Source organism: Gambusia affinis, linkage group LG07 (genome assembly GCF_019740435.1).
Source record: "Gambusia affinis linkage group LG07, SWU_Gaff_1.0, whole genome shotgun sequence".
NCBI classification, from domain to species: domain Eukaryota; kingdom Metazoa; phylum Chordata; class Actinopteri; order Cyprinodontiformes; family Poeciliidae; genus Gambusia; species Gambusia affinis.
Genome location: NC_057874.1, coordinates 8,694,235 through 8,710,071, shown reverse-complemented (window position 1 = coordinate 8,710,071; position 15,837 = coordinate 8,694,235). Strand labels below are relative to the sequence as shown.

General features: G+C 39.6%; 1 protein-coding gene across 1 annotated transcript in view; it reads right to left on the bottom strand.

Moving 5' to 3' along the window:
• The window catches only part of ptpra (protein tyrosine phosphatase receptor type A), a 33,749-nt gene that overhangs the window by 3,761 nt on the left and 14,151 nt on the right, over window positions 1–15,837 (bottom strand). The window contains exons 2-21 of the mRNA XM_044122810.1: window positions 15,380–15,426; window positions 14,262–14,343; window positions 13,841–14,167; window positions 6,724–6,805; window positions 6,449–6,522; window positions 5,930–6,066; window positions 5,392–5,482; window positions 5,115–5,191; window positions 4,967–5,003; window positions 4,779–4,876; window positions 4,428–4,547; window positions 4,150–4,316; window positions 3,920–4,055; window positions 3,659–3,808; window positions 3,452–3,545; window positions 2,924–3,000; window positions 2,700–2,834; window positions 1,133–1,258; window positions 794–945; window positions 440–575 (exon numbers count right to left, since the gene is read on the bottom strand). Of these exons, the coding sequence (XP_043978745.1) occupies window positions 440–575; window positions 794–945; window positions 1,133–1,258; window positions 2,700–2,834; window positions 2,924–3,000; window positions 3,452–3,545; window positions 3,659–3,808; window positions 3,920–4,055; window positions 4,150–4,316; window positions 4,428–4,547; window positions 4,779–4,876; window positions 4,967–5,003; window positions 5,115–5,191; window positions 5,392–5,482; window positions 5,930–6,066; window positions 6,449–6,522; window positions 6,724–6,805; window positions 13,841–14,167; window positions 14,262–14,343; window positions 15,380–15,400 (2,319 nt within the window). The 5' untranslated portion in view covers window positions 15,401–15,426. The remainder of the gene's footprint in view (window positions 1–439; window positions 576–793; window positions 946–1,132; window positions 1,259–2,699; window positions 2,835–2,923; window positions 3,001–3,451; window positions 3,546–3,658; window positions 3,809–3,919; window positions 4,056–4,149; window positions 4,317–4,427; window positions 4,548–4,778; window positions 4,877–4,966; window positions 5,004–5,114; window positions 5,192–5,391; window positions 5,483–5,929; window positions 6,067–6,448; window positions 6,523–6,723; window positions 6,806–13,840; window positions 14,168–14,261; window positions 14,344–15,379; window positions 15,427–15,837) is intronic.

Below are 15,837 nucleotides of genomic sequence, written 5' to 3'. Positions count from 1 at the left end.
CTGAGGTTGTTTGTGCACAAAAACAGTAGTGTGTGCAAATATACGTACGCAATATGTAAAAATCGTCCTAACTGGAAATAATTTGAGTAATTTGATCAAAATGTGACCCTTGGCTTAGTAAAGGTATAACTGCCACATACAGGCTCATTACAGAGTGATAGATTTCAAGTCTATTTCTCGTAATTTTGATGGTTAGGACTTGCAGGTATAGAAAAACGCTTATATAAATGGGTAAAGGCAATAGATGGCTGAATATTAAAATGATTATGAATACAGAAATTGGCCTTTCCAAAAGTAATCCCATGTACTTGTTCAGCCTGTTTCTCTGTTAAAGAAGTCCGAGTTGCTTTAATAGCAGCATTTATCTCATCTTCCTGTTGTCAGTACTCCATAGACTCTCTGTGGGGTTTAGGTATATGAATGACTGACAGGCTCTTACCAGTGTCTGCACCATGTGCGGTCTCTGCAGTCTGAGGCTCTTCACGGTCTGGAAGACATCCAGGATACCCTCTGCTTTCACCCTCTCCAGAACTGTACTGAGAGCACAGAAAGTCCCTGTCCGGCCCGCACCGGCACTGCAAACAAATATCACGGGTCAAAGACAGCAGCTTCACTAGCCTCTCTGTAATAAATAATAAAAAATAACCTCTAAGAGGACAGGCTTTATCATGGCACACAGGGTGATTGCTGCTAACAGTTGAAACATCTGAAAAATTGACCTTTTGATTTCAGAACCACTCCTCCAAAGTTCCTAAAAATGAGAATGAAATACATGTGTGTTTTATATTCATACCTGCAGTGCACAGTGATGGGATGGTTGCCGGACTGCTGCTGCTGTTTCTGCACCGCAGCAATTATGTTGATCATGCCTTTACCGTCCGCAGGGATGCCCACCTCTGGCCAGCCGTGGAAATGAAACTGCCGCACCAGTCGAGTCTTGTTCTCCTGGATATGATTGACAAAAACTGACTGAAAAAAACCAAAACAAAAAAACCTTTCCGATATGCTGCAAGGCCAAGACACTGTTGAACTACCTCTGATTCAAACAGAGTTCAAGATGTTAGCTGAATGCACTCATTCAAAGTTACCAAGGAAGAAGTCTTCTTTTTGGCATTTTGGCATCCTTCCTTACCCTGCTGTTGGTGACCAGGAGGTCGCGCACCGTGTAGCTCTCGTTCTCCTCCTCCTTTTTAAGCTCGATGATGATGTCCCCATGGGACACCACCCCGTCACTGGGCCAATACTGAGCACACTTATCCTGAAGGACACAGTGGAGATGCAAACATCATGGAATTCACAAAAACGTCCTGGTAACTCAAATATTTAGGCATGTTTTGTAATTTTAACTGTATGTACAAGGGATGCAAATAATTAATCGACTTACAAATAATTTTCTTTTTATGGTTTTTTAGGTTCAAATTAGTTCCAGTCGATTAACTAATGACATCCGCTCTGATCTTCTGTTAGTGTTGTAGTTTGGACGCCACCTAAAAAAAAGGGCGCCACTGGTCATCCCTAAGAGATGACCAGTACTGCTAACTATTAATACTTAATAGTACAAACAGAGTCTTTTTTATTATTATTTGTTGTGATAGTTTCTTCTGTCCAAACAAAAATTGACTTTACGTTGTTCTGTTCTGAAATAAACACACTTGACAAGCTCATTCAGCCGAACGTCATAACGGAGCAGCGTTGACCTCTCAACCAAAGGTCACTGGCGTACTACGAGGGCGAGGATGTGACGATAGAAAAGCGGAGGGCATTATGCTGAGAAATTGTTACATGATAGGGAAAAAAAAAAACATGATGCCATTAAGCAAGGTTGATTTGGAGGACTGCAGTGAGTTAATGCACTCCATGGAGCGAAGTTTTAACTTTCCTTGGAGAGCAACCACAGAAAGTACTTCTGCATGAATATCTCTCGGTTTATGGGGAATTAAGTGTTTCATGCATTCTGTTCTATTTTATTCTATTCATATATTTTTCAGTTCAGCAACTTAAGAGGTTCCTTTTTTGTTATATTTTACAAACAAGTCCAAGTTTAATAAGTTGAGAGAACCACAATTTTGACGTTTATCCAGTCAGCACTTAAAATAATGAATACAAAATATTAAACTTTAATTACTTTTATTTTAAAATTAGTGCACTATGAACAAGATTCTCCGTTATGTTACGAAAAGATGAGTTTCTGGAATTTTTTTCTTCATAAAAGAGAAAACTCCAGTTTTTAAGAAAACGGCTGCTTATCAATTAATTGTTAATCAGTCAATAAATCAACTTTAGATTGATCTGAAGTCATTAATTGATTACTTGCACCCCTACTATCTATACAATCCAAATCTGACAGTTTAAATGAGACATGCACTGATCAGCCATAACATTACGACCACCTGTCTACGTCAATAAGTCGAAACAGCCACGGCCTTTAGAAGCACTGATTTCAACAGACCTACAAAAGTATGCAGCGGCATTTGGCACCAACGTGTTAGCAGCAAATCCTTTAAGTCCCGTAAGCTTCAACGTATGGATTGGACCCGTTTGTCCAGCAGGTCACACAAACGCCCGTTTGAAACTGGAAATTTGGAGGTCAAGTCTCTGTGCTTATGAACCCATTCCTGAGCCATAATCCTGATGAAAGCCCCAATTAATACCTAGATGCATATTGTAGTTCTTAAACACACACACACACACACACACACCTGTCCTCTCTCTTCCAGCTCAGTGAGCATCACGATAGAGCAGCTCCTCCACTCCCAGATCATCCTCCAGAAGTCTTCTGTGGTGTGCATGAGGGGCCCCTGACTCGCTATGTAGGCGTCTTTCTGTCGGTAACCCTGTGATTGACCAGAGAGAAACAAAAAGGGAATCAAAATGTCCAGAGTGGGAAGGATAAGTTCAAACTCTGAAGACGTAAAACACTCACATCAATGAAGGAGGCGTTGACGTAGTCTGTGTTCTCCTCTCCTCGTTTGACTGGAATGATTACTCTGTTAAACTCGTCTGTCAACAAAAGAGCACAGATGTATTAATCGTGAACGAAAAAGCTGGAAAGATTTCATTACTGTAACAGGCAAGTAGGCCTGTTAAGATTTTGCTGGCTGATAAATTGTAGTTGTCACGATAAACGATAATATTGTTTTGCGATCATTTTCAAGCGCGTCGTATTGATGCCTCAAACACCAACAAACTTTACTTTTGCAAAGAGCACTTCACACCAGAGCTGGAAGAAATTTTAAACATCCAAAATAAAACAAGACAATTTTTTAAAACAGTAAATGAAACAGAGGGAAAAAATCCACACACTCTAAAACCATAAATAATAGGGATTATGATGTGCCCAGAAATGATTGAGCTCGTTTTAATTCATGTGATTAATTGCTCACTGTAACAGAATTAGCAAGGCGCATCAAAAATCCCCCACACACCACAAAGGAGAAGCTGCTTAACTCACATGGAATGATCTGTAGCACTCTGTTCTTCTTCATGTTATCAGGCAGGTTCCCCGTTCTCATCTTGTCATTCTGAATCTTGATGGATGTTAGTTTCTGGAGATTGCGAAAATGCTTACAACAAACAGACTTCTTCATTTGATGCTAACAGTTTCTGCAGGAAGACGTAGTTTAACCAATAGGTGAAGAATCACAGCACACACGCATACCTTAAATTCAGCCTCCAGACCGCTGCAGCCGGCTCCGGGCGAGTTAGCACCGAGTTTAGCTAAGTGGCACTCTAGCGAGGTCACCTCTAGTTCCGTGTCTCCAAACAGGTAGTGCTCTAACAACGCTTGGAAGATGAAAACGTACTGCATCTGTGGGACAAAGAGAGAGAGAGAGAGAGAGAAAGAGAGAGAGATGGCTCATGATTGATGCCGCTTTGTCAAAGCCTCGCTGTGTGAAGCAAGCGGTGACACTGAACTCACATCAGTCTGGACCATCTGACTGCGCTGGGCTCTTATCCGGGTGACAAAGCCAAACACGTCCACCTTCCTCTCTGCATTCATCATGTCCAACATGGCATCAATCACTATAAAGGTACCTGTCCTTCCTACACCAGCACTGTCAGACAGGCATGTCATCTTGTAAGTGGAATGAATCAACCTAATGATTCACTTAAAAAAAAAAAAAAAAAAAAAAAAAGCCACACACTTACCTGCAGTGAACAACAATGGGGCCTGCATAAGGAGGATTGCAGTTCTTGACTTTCTTGAGGAACTTCAGCATGCCAATCGGAGTGAAGGGAACCCCGAAATCCGGCCAGCTGGTGAAGTGGAACTGAGTGACGAGTCTCTGAGGTTTCTTCCCGGACACGTCGCCCACCTGGGACACAGGAGACTTCAGATCAGAGAGCAAACCACAAACTCAAAGTCCTCTAGTGTGTTTTGAACATACAAGATGAACGAAAAGTTGCAGTCAGGTTCGCTGTGATACCTGTTGGATGCAGAACTTGCGGACGGTGTAGTCCACCAGAACCACTGCGTCGTCAACAGACACGCGGATGTTCCCGTAAGTCCAGCAGCCCTGGTCCGGCCAGTACTGCGCACACTTACACTAAAAGCAAAACAAATGATTTCAAATGAAACAAATACAAACCCTTTTACGCTTTTCCACCACAAACATAGATCTAAAGGGAAAATTTATTCATTCTTTCCTCCCATCTTTGCATTATTTAAAAATGCTAAAAGTTACTTCGGATCTGCATTTTTTTTAACCGTTTGTATATTTAAATAAAAGTTTGATTATTTGAATTTTATAAAGGCTGCCATTTTCTTCCTCTCCTACCTCTTTTCTCTCCTTTAGATTGGTAACCATGACAATGGTGGCTGTATTCTGCTCCCAAATCATCCTCCAAAAGTCATTTACCGTTTCCTCCTTCGGCCCTAAAATACGAGGAGAAACGCAGAAATCAGCACAGAAGGATCTTAAAGTTTATCACTGAACCACGGCACAGTTTCTGCGACCAACCTCACCTTGAGCTGCAATAAACTTATTCTTCTCCTGGTACCCCTGCGACAGAAGGAGACCAAAAAGAGAAATTAGGGAATTACTTGCAGGATGTACAATATGCGATGAAAGAGGGATTGTTTCTTATGGTAAAAATGTCAAACAAATACAAACATTTATAAAAGAAGCGTTGATAAAGTCAGAGTCGGGGACTCCTTCTAGAGAGGAGAGATGAACCCTGGAGTGATCATCTGAAACAGACGAAGGATTATGAAGGAGAAGAGGCAAAAGAAAGAAAAAGAGCTAAAATAATCATTTGTTCTGGATGTTAAATCAAGACGCTCCAAAATATTTCTAACTCTTGGTCAGGAACCTCGAAGCAACTTGAACTCCTGACTGTAGTTCAATATAAACACTGTCAAAGCCCGACTCAGCATTCTGTGATCCTTACAAGGCAGGATGTTGATGTATCGGTTCTTTTCTTTATTCTCCTCTTTGGAAGCTGCGTCACATGATGCCTGAATGGGACAGACTGGCAGCGCCTAAACAAAAACAAGCATGTGATGAAAACCAGACATCCGTCTCACATCTTGAGGGGATTCCTGATGATGTTTTGTCGACATGCATTACGTAAATGACAGTGGAATGTTTTATAAATTCACAATCTCCTAAAAATCATTTTAATACTTTCTTTTGAGTAAAGATGAGTTTAAAATATTGCAGAAGGACTTTTTTCCCCACTCAGATTTAACAGATTTAGTTTAGTTAGTAAAAGGTTGCTGGAGTTAATTAAGCAATGTGGTTTCTGCTTATAACCAGGTAATGAATGGCTTTTGATCAACAGCAATGCTTTAGCATATTACAATTTATAATTTTATAAATTCATCAGGAGAAGCTAAAACACTTTCCAAGCTGTCAGTTGAGAAAAACTACTTTAAGCTCCAGATGGCGGCGTGTTATCAGAGGATGTTTGCTCGAGTGTGCCGTACGTTAAACTCCTCCCTGAAGAGCTTGTTGTCATCAGCCATGCGACGGTTCATTTCTTCCTCGAGTTTGTCTACGGGAATGGGTGGGTACTTCCTGTTTGTGCTGGGAGACCGGGCCAATAGCGGCACGCTCTGGAGTTCTGCTCCGAGGGCCGGGAAGGAAGGAGGTGAGAGTGAAAAGAGGAGGAGGGGGCAGATTGGGAGATGAAGACATGAGATAATGCAGAAGAACACGAGAATGCAACAGCCCACATGGAAACCTCGCTCAGACATTTCAACGGCAGCTTGTTAAAAAAATGCCCAGCAGAGGGCGATGTGAGGCAACAATCCAGCAAAAAAAGGGGTCTATGGTCGCCCTGTTGATTAGGTAATCACAGCAAACAAAAGCCTCTTAAAACCCTTCGAAATGTTATCAGTGGAGGAAACAAAATCAAATCAGGGTTAAAAACAAGATCAACAACTTTGATCCAGCTGCTGGTAAATTCGACTCCAAACAGCTACATGTACATGTGGACGTTTCACCTGTATCATCTGATCTGCCATTGGTCAATCTGAAGGCATTTGAATGGCTTCCTGCTTGCTTGTACTTCTTAAATCTGTCAAAATCAAAGCATATAATCAATTAGTATTTTTTTTCTTTTTTTTTTTAAATTCATTATTAAAAAGAACAATAAATTTTGTCTGTCTGCTTCTGTCGCAGCAGGCCAATAAGGCATTGTCATGGTAACGGCAGCATTTCCAGCTGTTAACACAGGTCCACCCCCCCCAAAAAAAGAAAGAAACAGACTTTCACTGACCTGAGCATGTAGAGGATAATGATGATGAAGATGATGACCAGCAGCGATGACAGGGCCACCATCACAGCGATCACTGCTACTCCTGGGACAGAAAAGGTTTTAAGAACACGGTCATATTATATTAGTGCCACGGTACTAGATCTGGGAAAAACAACAACAACAAAAAAAAACACGGAAACACCAACAAAATCCCATCTTCAAGAACGGCTATCGCAAACTTTGAGGTGTGTTCCTGCTTCGATACATTTGAATCAAAAAGCAAAATTCCCCAGAATGTCATTCAGCTCTGCAACTGTGGGTCTTTCATTAGAGTCATGGTGTGCTGACAAAGGGATGCATCTACAAGCTACAAGATAGTAGCTCTAAAGGTACTGGACTTGGAAACACCTGGTTATTAATCGCCATCTACTTCAAAGTCCTGCGTCCTCCCAAACAAAAAACCCAGAGAGTCGAGGTATTAACCCCAAAGGATCACTCTTCTTAAGGTAGCATTGTTGTGACACTATGGCAGCCAATGACCATGTCTACTGAGCTCTCTTCATATAACATGTGTTTTACGGGCCACCAGGCTTTACTTGTGCCCCTACCAGGTCAAGCATTGCTTATTTACTTAAGTATTTTTGAAATGTTTGCATATTTTAGGACTTTATAGTTGGTGTTCAGGTCCGACTCGCATCAAATCTTCCAATCTTTCGATAGCATATAATTATCAAGTGATCTTTTCGCATTTTCTGTCAACTTTAAACATGTTTTTAACTAAAAAAACAGACCAGTGGCTGCTGGATGAATGACTCCCGTAGCGCCCAACCACCGGGCTCAGCAAGTTTTCTGGGGGAAACCTTGTAGTTAATGTTCCACTCCTCAAGAGCTTGAAAATTATTAAATTCAGTGAGTGTTCATTTAGTTATTTATTTTTTAGTTTTGTACCAAAAAAGAATAAATAAATGTTACTGATGCTATTTTTGTAACCGTTTTATTATTTTAATAGCAGCAGGCATTAATGCTTTTTTATGTTTGAATAAAAACACATTTTGTGGTCATTTGTTTATTATATAAAATCTTATGTGGATCATGCCAACTAATAGCAATAATAAGTTTATTAGCCATCCTTATGCAGACGATTTTGCGGCCCAACATATCTCTGGACAATCCATTTCTTTACTAGAAAGCCTGAGATGAAGCTACAATTGAGTTAATATTTACCTGCAAGAAATTATTTCAGCATCACGAATTTAGTTCGACAACCTGCGATTTCACCATTTAGTCCAGTCCTGCAGACTGAACACCTGCAAGCTCTCAGCGTCCTTTTAGCTTTCGAGAGATTTAAAAGACTTTCATATCGCATTGCAAGTCTGTGTTATGCCGTCTGCCTTTTGCAGGACTGGCCCGTATCCTTCTGCTCCATTACTGGTATCGATGTCAATTAGGTACGTCCCAATTCAATCCCAGGTATGGGCTTGGATCCAGATCATTTTAAATGATTGGTATCAACATCCCTGAGTCTGACAGAACTTAATTCTTCATACATGTTGTGGTTGTACGGCCAGGGATCGTGTCCGCTGTAACCTTTGTGAAAGGTCACACATAGTTTTGGCGACTGAAATGATGTCAACACTGACAGAGAAACTGTATCGGTTGTTGCGTATCTAAATGTTACCCTCAGTGTTATTAAAAGCTGCTCCGTTCACTAAAATCTTAAATCTTCAAAGCAAAGACTTAAGTTAATAAAGCAGGAGAACAATTTCTCTTTAGGTTTTGTCCATGTATCGTCTGTTACAAGATTAATTACAGAGCCATATTAAAACAGAGAGGAAGCTTCAGCAAAAAGCTCACAGTCAAAACAATTAGTAGCAGGGAAACAACAATTAAAGTTGTCTTTACAAACATGTAATAAAGTAACACCAGCGTTGGGCAACACATTGTTTGAACATTAGTCAGCCTCCTGGCTTAATTCTTCTGCTGCAAGAAGTATATTGCTGCTAAAACTCCAGCAGGGGCAAAATACCAGTGGCTGTCAAAAACCATAGACTGTCTGGAGATGTTATTGATGAGTCAATCACAACAACAATGCTGTTGGTGCAATACTGACGAAATGTAGAGTACGACAGTACAGCACTTTGAAGCTACCAAGTTATGAAGAATGAAAGCTGGCATCGACAATGAAGCTTTTGATGGGATTTTCCACCTATCCATTTTCTAACACCCTTGTCCTTAAAGGGAATGGAAGGGCTGCTGGTGCGCTAGCTATAGTGAAGAGCACCAAAACTTCCTGCTTAGTTAATTATAACCGTTGGAGCAGAAGCACCGTTTCCAGCTCTTTTATTAAAATACTCCCCTTCTTCAGGGCATTTACACAAACTCCATGCAGAAAGACCCCGGGCCGGGAATCGAACCCAGGACCTTTTTGCTGCACGGCAACAGCTCTACCAACTGCACCACTGTGCAGCCCTTGATAGGATTTTGTTATCTGCAAATGCTTATCATTTAAAGACCCTTTGGTATCTGTAAAAAAAAAAAAACCTTATTGGGATACCAATTATGTCAATATATCACTGGCTTTAGGAAAAAAAACACTAAACAAGTTGAGAAATGACCCGGTTTCTTTCAGAAGAAACAGATAAATCACATTTTAACCAAGAAGGTGAACCATTCACCTCAGTAACAACCTGTATGCACGATGACAGCAGATACAAGGAGCTGTCAGTTTTATTTCAATCATTTCAAAGTTTTGGTATAAAAGCCTTTCTGCAAATAAATCAGAAAAGCATTCAGATTAAATTGAGGTTGGTGCTAAAGAATGATTACAGATTCGACATCACAGCATATAGGTATCCTCCATTTTGCCCCTCCGTCAGATTACAATGGGTCACTTATTTGTACACATTTCTACCACCTGCTCTTTGTGAGCTGCTGGTGATTCAGTAAGACACATCACCGAAGAAAAATATTTCCTCGCCAGGGCCGCAACTAATCACTATTTTAATCAATTGATCCATTGATTATTCTCACAATTAATTTATAAATTAGACAAAAAAATTGGCATATTGTTAAGATTTTTCATAAAACTTTTCCATTGCCTTGTCTATACAATATTGGAAATACATTAAAAGATGCAAATAAATATCTTATTGCCTAAAATGCAATAACATGGCATTCCTTTGGTGAATTTAAACTGGGCAAGTATTTAAAAAAAATACTCCTTGAGAAGTTTTGTGTAAAACATATTGGCATTTATGCGGATAAAAGTTTTGGCTTAATTACTACTCTGAATATGTTGTTTATTTATCAGCAAACTGTCTTCTCCAGTCAACGATTAATCGATTACTAAATTAGTTGAAGAATTATTTCAACAATCAAATAATCGCAATGAATCCTTTTAGCCCTACTCCTAGCAAACGTCACGTAGTCGGAACGAGACCGTCGCCTGATTTTGAGAAAGTTCCTTAGCCCTCAAGTGGCGTGTTGAGCAGAAAGCATCATTTGACTTCATGCTCCATCTGCCTTTTCTGGGACTTTTTTTGTTGTTGTTTAGGAACAGCAGCAGCAAGAAACGGTGCATTTTTGTCACGCACAATTCGCAGGACGTTTCAGTGTTCTCCGTCGGACAATATGTGCATTGAGGAGAGCGTGAGAACAAAGGGCTGCGAGTGTCATGTGGAACTGACACAGCCTTGACGGATCTAATGGCATTTAGAGCGGCTCGCTGCGCTCCACTCCGGGCTCAAGGATGCCCAGAGAGAAACAATGGAGCAATTACATAATACCTACGGAAAGGAGAGCGATCACGTTATATAATAGGGGTATTATATAGTTGAGTCACATACGTCTTATTCAAACCGACTGGATAATGGCGATTAGTTGATGCTTAGCATTGATGAAACCCTTGGATAAGTTCCCAGGCTCAATGGCGCAAAAAAGAAATAAATAAATCTTTCACTTACACAAGAATTCAAAATAAACTAGGTGCTTTTGTAAACCTCGAATCAATTGGGTGATTTGGGAACTTTTCATAGATCGAGCATTAATAATTAAGAGTAGGTTGGGTGAGTCACATCTTATATGAAGCATCATCACTAAAACTTTTAAATATTTTTCTCAGCTTTACAACACTCAAGTCAAAACTGTACAAATATTTCAGGCCCATGAACTGCTAGCTTAATTTGAACACTCCAACATTTCACCTTTTTCTTGCACTACACCCATGAAGTTTACCTTCTTTTAATACAGATTTTGTGTTCGACCAACACAAAATAGTGAACAGGTGTGAAGTGGGTTAAAAATGGCTATTTTAAAACCAAACGACAAATATTTTTGGGATAACCCCGCCTGTTGTTGTAATTTCAGGTGTATGTTGGTGAGGTATGTCGCCACCAGATTTGCACATCTAGATCTGGAGGTTGTTTTTGAGAATTTTCCTCACAAAAAAACAAAAACAAACAAACAAAAAAATAAAAACTTTGACTGAGCCATTCCAACACATGAATATACTTCGACATAAACAACTGCATCGTAGCTCTGGCTGTATGTTTGGGTTTGTTCCGCCTGCTGGACGACGCAGCGCTGACGATGCTAAAGCTCACAGAAAACAGATGAGATAACGAAAACAGAGAAAATTGGGAATTTATTATAACTCATATGGTCATGACTATATACACCAATAAGTCCCTGACCCTCCGCTGTTCCTTGGATAATGTTCGTCAACACGTTTAGTTTAAAAGTTTTTAAAAGATCAGCTGAGAAATCGCAAACTCGGTTATTGTGATTTCGATTGTTTGCACTAGATTTTAATAATTGGATATCGAGTAAAAAGAGGTAGAGCACAAATATATATCACACTTTGCTGATTTTTATTTAATAAGTGGTTTTGAGATGCATAAACTTTCCTTTCATGTCACAGTTATGTGCTACAACTACAAAATAAAAACCCTAATGACATAGTTAGACTGTGGCGGCAACGACAAAGTTTAGAAAACTTGGGAGACACAAATACATTTGTAAAGCTGTGGCCTTGACTGCTCTCCTGTGGGCGAGTACGGATGGCGGTTTCTGTGGATGAATGATCAAATGAAGCAATATCACGTAAGGATATTTCCGGAACGGAAACAACGGAGGCTAAAAGCAGAAAAATGTTCACCTATCTAAAATATTAAAGGTTGAATCTTGACCACAGAACTTGCTTGCCTCACTCACTTGCTCTTGGCAGCGCCACGCCGCATGAATAACACAGAAACCACTCAGGATTTTATATGAAATTTCTCTAACCTCGTCTGCTTGTGAAAACCTTTTTCTGAGAAAGGCTTTCAGACATTAAAACGCACCTGAGCAATATAAACACAACATTAATAATTAAAGGCTTTTTAAAAACTAAAAGGTTTGTCAGAATCTTCAACCAAATCCAGCCGAAACAGAATCAACTTTTAAAACCCGGGTGCTCAGGTGCTTTATTCAGATGTGGTTAAATCACCTGAAGATAAAGTACAAACACACAGACTTGATTGATCGCTTGGTCTGATTTCAAAAAACAATAAATAAAAATTTGTCACACAATCAAACAAATTAGCAGCGACATTCGGTCGCAAGCAATGAGCGTAAACGATGTGCTTTTACTTTTTAAAAAGCCTTTATCGATCTGCTTAAATACTTTTTTGTTCACTTCGCCCATCTTTAAACTGCCTTTAGTCGATTTCAAATCATCATTCAAGTTGATCAGACTTGATTTCAGATGTGAACTTTCACAAATTCAGCAGGCATTGCGGAACCACTGGAGGCACGGAGATGTTCTGTAGGGGACTGATTTAGAGAACGGTGCATCTGCTGTTCTCCAGGATGAAACGCATCTGTGAGCTGTGACAGAGGGGGAAAAAAAACCATACCTCTATTATAAAAAAAACAAAAACTGCAGACACGAGATGGTTCTGGCAGCTGGGTACCAATCACTTCATGATGTCAAAAAAAATAAAAAAATAAAAAAATCCAGTTGTCTGTTCTGTCATGGTGCGTTTCAGAGCGGCCTGTATTTTACAGCCATACTCTGCCATTTTATAGCAGAATCAAGTTACTATGTTACCTTCAGTTGTTAAATGCTGTGTGTATCAAGCATGACTTAAAAGAAATTTGACGCCTTGAAATTGGGCCTCTGTCTCTTTAAGAAGCTTCTGACATTCTGCCCTTAGCACGTCGTCACAGCAACGCTTCTCATTATGGCATTAAAAGGAGTGCTGCGCTGAGAAGCAGGTCGCATGATGAGCTACTTCCAGGTGTTTTCTACTTGCTGCCGCCGCTAGTCTGGAGGAGCTGATTGGGAGAGATATAGGAGAAGGTTGCCCTGATTTTACATAATACTCTCCCTTTAAATCCTTTAGCAGGCTGGTTGCATAGATTATATGCTAAAGATGGGTGAAACGAACGTTTTGTCTGATAGCAAGCAGCAAAAGAAAGAAAAAAGTCTGGATTAAGAATTATCTATCTTGACTGTGCTCACAAACATCCAAAACTGGGATTTCCACTGGTCTGTTTGATTCATTTCTAACTTCTTCTTGCTCTATGCTACAAAATATGACTGTAGACTATTATTGTGTATTATTTAGAAGAACTATTAGGCTTACAGTGTTTTGAATAAGTACATTTTATTTATGTAGTAATGTGCAGGAAGCTCTGTCTGTAAGTTGTAACAGGTCCACAGTTAAAAAGAAAGAAATATCTAACTACATCACAATAACTCCTACAAAATATGCTGTACACAAGGCCCATCCCTGGTCTCCTCTATAGCCTATCCTTGAACCACAAAGTTGGAAAACGCTGATATAAGTTGACATTTACACAGCTGAGAAAAACAAAGGGAGAAAAGCAACCAAAAGAAACACTACAAAATAAAAATTTATTTAAAAAAGGTGTGATCTCTCAGATGCACAGATCAACCCAAATGTGTGTGTTGGAAACAGTGATGCGAGAGATGAAGTAGTTTCCAAAATATTATTGTCCTTATTTTTTTTTTACACCTTTGGGTATCTGGAAACATCCGGCCACAATAAAGTTTGAGTGATCGCCTTCAGCTGGATCTTTGAAAGACAATCCTGAGTCTGATGGGACAACAAAATACAAAGTGGCAAGCACTTACCATTATCGTTATTGTCTTCGATTTTGGTTGTGGTGGTTGTGGTAGTAGTGGTGCTTGTGGTGCTTGTGGTGGTTAAATTTACTGTCAATGTTGAGTTGGCAACAGACCCAGTCAAGGCCTCATTCAGCTCATCAGCTGTTGAAGAACTAGTAGGAGCTGCTGTTGGTGTGTCTTTGGAGGAATCATTGTTTTCAGGTGTTCTTGTTGCACTGCTTCCTTCTTCTACTGGTGAATTTGTTACCGATTGTTTGACTGTAGTGGGTCCTTGGATGGTTGTTGCATACGAGTCGGATTGTTTAGTGGCGGGAGCTGGTGAGGCAGGAGCAGCTGAAAGAGCATAAAACAAAACAAAAGGACAAAGCGTGTAAGTGTGAGCCATCAAACGGCATGTAAATGTGCTTTTGGTGGACGGCGTTCATACCTGTGATGCTTTGTGGATCCTGGGCTGTGGCCCCGAGGGCTACAGCAAGAAGCAGGAGCAGGGGACACACACCCATTCTGCCCTGCGGAGAGGGCACACAAAAGAGTCGATCAATAAAAACTACAATAAAAAACAAAGGTGTAATGAGAAATCAGGCGGTGACAGAAATCAGACAATTATAACTGCCCAAAACTAGTAAATCTCGTCATGCTTAATCATTAGCGGTTTGTACAAACTACACTTCAGTTAGAAATTCGTTAAAGTATTAAGAAGTGGTTAAAGAGAAAGGTTTAAGCAGCTAAGTTCTCTACAGAGGAATGCTAGCTGTTCAAACACGCCAGGTAACAGGAACGCTGCACCATTCAGAGCAAAGTTGTTCTTTTTAATCTTTTTGAGATTCCAACCCGGAATATGCCTGATTTGGAAATGATGGCAGCCTTTGGAAAATCTCAGACTTAAGACAATTATCCACATTCTATGGGAACACACACAGAGTGCTGCAATATTCTACTAATTACAATATTTTCTACAAACAAAACACTTTCCCCAATAAACGTTCACTTTTTCTTTTCTACTACAAATTTGCAGCTCAAATCGTAGCACTTTGAAATACAAATTATGTCACAGAAGTGCAACATATCGGCATGAACATCAGTATAAATCTGATAAGTAAACTGGGAAGATATTAATAACCATTGTTTATTTCCATCTTGTTGCTGTTTGTGTGTGTGTTTGGGAAAACGTTGACCTTTTAAAGACTTTTATTACCGGGACCTTTTTGACAGTAATTAAGACAGACAACTGATAATTACAGGTGACTTCATTAATTGCTTTAACCATTTGCAGCAACTCTACTGTTCAGTGCTACAAATGCCAATCATGCAGCCGTTTGTTTTCAAATATTAGTAAAACCTTAAATTTTAAGAAAAAAAAGAAAACTCTTCAAAAAATATTTTAACAGTGACTGAAAATGAATTACAATCAAAACAACATTTTGAGGATAAAATATTTTACACAAGGAAATATTTAATATCTTACATATAAACCTAAAGAAAGATAATTTTAAGAAGAAAGAAAGAAAAAAAAAACATGAGATCACAGGGTTAGCTTTGGTTTACCTGAAGAAGCGAAGTTGGCATCAGTCACTCATTCGCACAACTTGGTCCTGAAAACCAGCAGAAACAATAAAACGTATGAGCTACTTTTTGATGCGTCTTTTGTTTACTAAAAGCTTGTCATGATGAAAATCTACAGATTTTATTCCACGTTAGCAACAGCTTGGCACAAAAGACGAAGGTTCCCTTCACCAAACATCATAATCTACAAACTACAAGAACTGATGTTTCTAAAAACAACATCGTTGTGATCTTAATTCCTGCTCATGTTTCATCATTACTCCATTAATATTTACCCATTGCTGAGCTGTATTTGCTCACAGCATAGTGTGTCACCCTAAGATTCCTTCTATAACAGAGGATCCATTCAACCATTCAAAGCTCATATTCAACGCTCAGCTAGCTGGGGGACAGAGAGACTTGAACAGTTTAGGAAACTGTCAAGTCTTTTTTTTTTTTTT